At 38.5% G+C, this 5,998-nt stretch overlaps 1 protein-coding gene and 1 long non-coding RNA gene across 2 annotated transcripts; both read left to right on the forward strand.

The window, feature by feature from the left end:
* The first annotated feature begins 1,289 nt into the window (after positions 1-1,289).
* On the forward strand, positions 1,290-2,011 carry LOC114459281 (uncharacterized). The gene is made up of 3 exons (XR_003673297.1): positions 1,290-1,393; positions 1,585-1,785; positions 1,954-2,011. It is a non-coding gene; the product is annotated as an uncharacterized LOC114459281 (long non-coding RNA).
* A 17-nt stretch (positions 2,012-2,028) lies between these two features.
* Positions 2,029-4,141, forward strand: LOC114459282 (uncharacterized). Its single transcript, XM_028441588.1, has 5 exons — positions 2,029-2,323; positions 2,418-2,464; positions 2,577-2,830; positions 2,943-3,188; positions 3,424-4,141. Exons 1-5 carry the CDS (start codon positions 2,056-2,058, stop codon positions 3,980-3,982), a joined length of 1,374 nt encoding a protein of 457 aa, XP_028297389.1. The 5' UTR covers positions 2,029-2,055; the 3' UTR covers positions 3,983-4,141.
* The last annotated feature ends 1,857 nt before the right edge of the window (positions 4,142-5,998 follow it).

Consider the following 5,998-nt stretch of genomic DNA (forward strand, 5'->3'; position numbering starts at 1 on the left):
ACTACTTTAGCCATCCTCTGTTCCTCTGGATGCCTCGAAAGCTTTGGCAAGTAAAGCTGATGTGTCCTCACTCAGATTGTCACAAAGAGCTCCTGTATTCAGCTGGTCTGCATCAGAAGATCAGACAGGTGGTGAGTTTAGGCACCATCTATTTTATGGCATCTGAATATCTTGCCTGCAATAGATGCAAGAGGAAGGTCATCAGCTGGAGCCATGGCGTCATTTCACAGCTTGATGTTGGCCACAGGATGCAGTTTCCATCCATTTTAACATCCAAACTTGCTTGTGATATGGAGGTTGTGAGTTTGATGCCTGGGAAACAGCAGCAGTCAGATTCAGAGGAAGCTGCAGGAGCGTCACTCTGAAATCTGGCTGCAAAAGACGGTGCAGTACCTGACAGACTGCAGAGGAGTGAAGAGTGCCATGGAGAAGGGTCTGATTAGTCCTGTGACATTTCCACCCACACCTGCAATGCTTACTGTTCCTAAACACAGGTGGCTGATGCAGGTGTACGCCCAGGATGTTCTTCAGAGGCTGGAAGAAATTAAAGCAGCCATCACGTCCCAACTTGGCCGCATTTTAAAAATGGACTCTACGAAAAAAGTTGCCCGCAAACTTGCAGGGAGGAGCTTTGGAACTGCGACCTGGGTGACAAATGTTGGAAATGGGCATGGACAGGTCATCATGTCTGTGCTCACTGCCAGTGATGGGTTTGGCCTCAGGCCAATGATTGACGGGCTGGTCAGGAGATACAGGATGGCTGGGGTACCTCCTCCTGATGTGCTCTATGTCGACAAAGACTGCTGTGGCAACAGCTTTCTTAGGAGAATGTTCGAAGAATGGAAACATCTGAACATCCGGCTCGACATTTGGCACTTTATGAGGAGGTTTTCGGTTGGCTGCACAACTGATTCCCACCAGCTGTATGCCACTTTCATGGGTCGCCTCAGCCACTGCATCTTCATGTGGGATGAAGACGACCTGAAGGCCCTGAAAATAGCAAAGCAGTCAGAGCTAGAAGCTAAAGGCCAAACTCCATCTGAGGCAGATGTACTCCGGTCTATCAGCCAAAGTGAGCTTGCCCTGCACTGCAAGAGGACCACCCGCGGTGTTTGGGAGACACAGGTTCTCATTGAAAGGCTCATCCAGGGCTTGGATGGTGACAACGGTCGTGACACTCTGGGAGTCCCACTGATAAACTCAGCAAGAATGGGTGAAATCGTTAAATCCCAGAAGATACATGTCACCTGCATCCAGGATCCACAAGGGATCCAACTTTACCTGCAGACGGGAAATGTCCTGAAGGGAGGTCACCGTCTGCCCACGTACCGCTGTGCCCGAGGTTCTACGTCACTGGAGTCTTTTCATCTTCACCTGAACCGTTTCATCCCTGGTAAACATTGTCATACTTTATTTGTTTTTGTTTTTCTTACAAAAGTATTTTGTGACTACACTGAAATATAACATGACGGATCCTAAAGAATCAGATTAAGTCTTCTAATGATTATAAACAGAAATATGTTGTTGGAACAATATGTATGATGAATTTTTTTTTTATTCTCTGTTTTCTGAATTACTTTATAGGGACCCTGGCAAGTGATGTCTTCTTCCAGGCCTATCTTTTGGATGGGCTATCAAGGTGGAATGAGGACCGGGCTGTGGCAGCATCAAAGGATGAGCAGTCGTGCTCATACAACCATCTGCTCCGTCATGCTGCTAACACCCTAGCAGAGGAGGTTCTGGGCAAAAAGATCATCCCTTATGTCGGGCCAAGACAATACACAGGTTGATTATTGTTATATGATTGTTTGTTTTTGATTTCTTCAACTTATGCTTTCATCTAATGTTTAACTTTTTTTGTGTTCTTGTTTGTGCTTTTTCTTTTCTTTTCTTTTCTTTTCTTTTCTTTTCTTTTCTTTTTTTGTCTTGTTTCGTTAAATCATCATTTTGAAGGTGAGCTTTTAGGTGTGGAATACCTCTATCAGCAAACTGGCAAAGTTCTGCAGGACTACAAAGTAGTCATTGAAGAGTCTGAGACCACTGAAGTTGAGATAGATGAGGGCTTCACAGGACATGACAGTACCCACACTAGAGGCAGAGCAAGCACTTCTCGCCTCACAAGCATCTGCAGCTGTTCCTGGTTCCTCAGCAGCTCCATCTCCTCAGGCTACTGCCTTTGTGCCTCCCATTCCCCCCGTTATCCCTCTGTTGCCAGTGACTCAGTCACATGTCGCCTCATCATCAGCTTCTGCAGCTCCTTCACCTGCTGTGACCGCTCTGCTCCCCCATTCCACACAAACAGTTTCTCCTGCAGAACAGTCTAGTGAGTTTTACACAACTGTTTCTAAAATCTCACGTTTTGCTTATTTTTTTAAATTGAAAATGTTTTACTCTAAATACTTGTCTTTTTCTTTTAGCATCAGCGCCATCTACTGATCCATCTCCACACTCCTCCTCATGCCATGTAAGAAGTTGTTTACCTTAAAGAAAAAAAAAGAAAAGTTGCAATAGCTTGGATTGATGAGTGTTCACTGCTGTCATCAGTGCTTCTTTTTTCTTGTTTTTGTTTTTGTTAGGATTGGGTTGGCCCTGATAACATTGAAGGGTATGGCGCAGTGCAGGATCTGGCTGATTACTTGGCTGGACTAAGAGACCACCGTCTTGCGCTGACTCAGGAGGAATGTAGTCAGGTCAATGCTCTGTTGCAGGAACTGGGGGAGTATGACAAAAAAAAAACTGTCTACCCAGCTCGACACCAGACCAGCCTGAGCAAGGGACAATTCCGGGCTACGAAGAAGATTGTGGCTCCAGGTGTGGAGAGCACCAAAAGGTGAATTAAACTAGGAAAACACAATATCTGGGTTATGTAAAAAAAAGTTTAATATAATGTAAGTCACACATTATTGTAATGTTTTTAAAGCATACATTATTTTTAACTACAGGTCTTTCATCGTGGCTCACAGTCCTGCACAGTGGCCCGACTGCAACAGAGTGGTTGAGGCGATCTTTGTCAAGCTTTTTGCCATCTACCCGAGCACTGTGCGCTGTGAGGGAAAGAAGCTGTCAAGATACACTGTGGTGATACGCGCGTACAAAAACATCAGGGAGTGCGTAGTCACAAACGCCAGGCTGATGAGCGAGACCATTATACAGCTGCCTGAAGTAAATGCTGCAACAGTTTCACAGTGGTGAGTAGGATTTACTGTATATAAATATACATATTTTATGTAGAGCTGATTTTGTTGACCACTAATTATGAGACTTTTTTTTTGTTGTTTATGAAACTTTATTACATATTCCAGATTAAGGCCTCGGGGACATATTTGTCTTATGTAAATCACATCAAAAGCAAGATTACATTTTTTGTGCATTTTACAATGTAGAAACTTTTGTTTTCATATAAATTATTTTGTGTTTTCATAGGTACTGTAGGCGGTGCAAGGCACAGGAGCAGGATATTTTAAAGCAGGGTCTTCCAGCTTTACAGGCCCCAATGGCAGCTCCATCAAGACTTCCACCTGCCCTGCAGAAAGGACAAACTTTTACATTTGGCTCTTTAGCTCAGCCTCATCCTTCTGTGCTGCCACCGAACACTGCTGGGCAGGCACAACTTAAAGGAAGACCACCATCTCAGCCACCACCACCACCACAGACATTGCTCTTTTTTCATCCTGTTCCACCTGCCCCTCCAAAACCCTTCATTACTTCCCCTCTAACATTTCAGACACAGGTAACACCTCAAGCGGTTCCCTACACCACACAGCAGTATAGGAAAAGACAAATGGAGGCAAAGCAGTCAGGTATTTTTAAAAGAAAATACACCAAAAAGAAAGACACTATAGTTTGCAGCAAGTGCAAAAAGGACAGGAACCCTCCTACACATCGCCAGTATTTTGGCAACTGGTTTTGTGAAGAGACTGAGACTCAGTCCTATGATGAGTGGAGGGCTTTACTGGAGGAGTGCAATTATGGCAAAAAGTAAATAAAGTGGGAAATGAGGAACCTCTTTCCTCCACTCTCATCACAGGGCTGAATTTGCTATTTGTAAAATAGTTTGTAAATTTGTAAATAACTGTAAATAATAGATATTTTTAAGTTTTTTAAAAAAGTATATATTTCAAGTATTTTATATCTGTTTGTTGTTGGGAAGTTTTCTATTTTATACTTGTTGGGGGTGGGAGGTGGTGGTGATATTATTTATAGTTATTGTGATTTGTGAATGGTTGTTTTCTCTGTATTAAAGATATTACATTTTTTTTTTTAATAATTTCCTTTTTTAATCTGGCATTAAAAACTACAGTGTTTGGAATATCATATCTACATCTGAACTCATTGAACTCAGGAGGGCTTGACAGGGTTTTTCAACCCTTTAATGCTGTGCAGTAACATCTAATTAAAAGCTGTTTTCTAGTATATACATTGGTTAAGATGGTGTTTTTTTAATGAACAGTTTCAATGGACAAGAGTAAGTCTGAGGGATGAATATAGTTTATATATATATATATATATATATATATATATATATACATATATATATATATATATATATATATTAGATTTATATATATATAAATACATATATTAAATGTATATATATATATATATATATTAATCTAACATATATATATACATATATATGTATATATATATGTATATATACATGTTAGATTTATATATATATAAATTTTATATATATATGTATTAATATATGTATATATATATAAATATATATATATATATATATATATATATATACTGTATATACAAAAAGCACACACAATTACTCCACAATCACACTATAATGGCAACCAAAAACAATTATACAAAAAATACACAAAAAGACAACTGAACAACACACAGCTGATGCGCGTGCACGGAGTAAATAAATGTAAACACTCACACACACACACACACAGCTGATGCGCGTGCACGGAGTAAATAAATGTAAACACTCACACACACACACACATGGCTGATGCGTGTGCACAAAGTAGATAGATGTAGACACACACACACACACAGCTGATGCGCGTGCATGGAGGAGATGGATGTAGACACACACACATAGTATTTACAGTATAATAAAAATATACTAAATATGTAAAATAAAACAAAAAACTACACAATATTTATGCAAAAAGTACACAAAATGACAATAGAAATGCATAAAAATATACAAAAAACCTCCAAAAACACACACAATTACTCAAAAAAACATACATTACTGAAAACTACACCAAACAACAACAAACATATGAAAATGACTCAAAATACATAAAACTAAATATTTATACAAAAATACATAAAACTAAATATTTATACAAAAATACACAAAATAATAATAGAAATGCACAAAACTACACTAAAAAAGATACAAAAATACACAAAATGATTCCAGAATCCCTACAATGGCAACAAAAAACAATAATTATACAAAAAATGCACAAAAAGACAACAGAAAGATACAAAAATACACATAATGACTCCAAAAACTTACATTACAGAAAAATACATCAAACAAAAAATATATAAAAATGAGTATAAAAAAACAACAAACACATTTATCCTGCACATGTCCCATAAAATTAAACCAGGGAAATCGCACACGCTATTTTAGTTTGCACCTGCAAATAAACCCCTTTATAACACTACAGAGTACAGCGTATGTACACTATGTACATCCAACCTTCAAACACATACTTATTTGGCCATAATTGACAACTCTACTTATGCTCCTACATGAATACATACTTGTGACGGGCACTGTACTAGTAATTAAAAAGTTGAATAGTTTAAAAAGTTGAAAAGTTATTAAAAACTCGTATGACTAAACACCACAAATAACATCTAAAGTGTAGTCTGTAATTCTGGCTTTTAGTTTCTATAATCAACATCAGATTAATACAGATCTGTAAATTGTTAAAAAGGATTTGATTCCATAAACATATTTTTCATATTTTTTTTATTTCTTCCTAACATTTCATTTACAGTTCCCCAA

The sequence above is a fragment of the Gouania willdenowi genome, unplaced genomic scaffold (assembly GCF_900634775.1).
Source record: "Gouania willdenowi unplaced genomic scaffold, fGouWil2.1 scaffold_282_arrow_ctg1, whole genome shotgun sequence".
In the NCBI taxonomy this organism is placed as follows: domain Eukaryota; kingdom Metazoa; phylum Chordata; class Actinopteri; order Blenniiformes; family Gobiesocidae; genus Gouania; species Gouania willdenowi.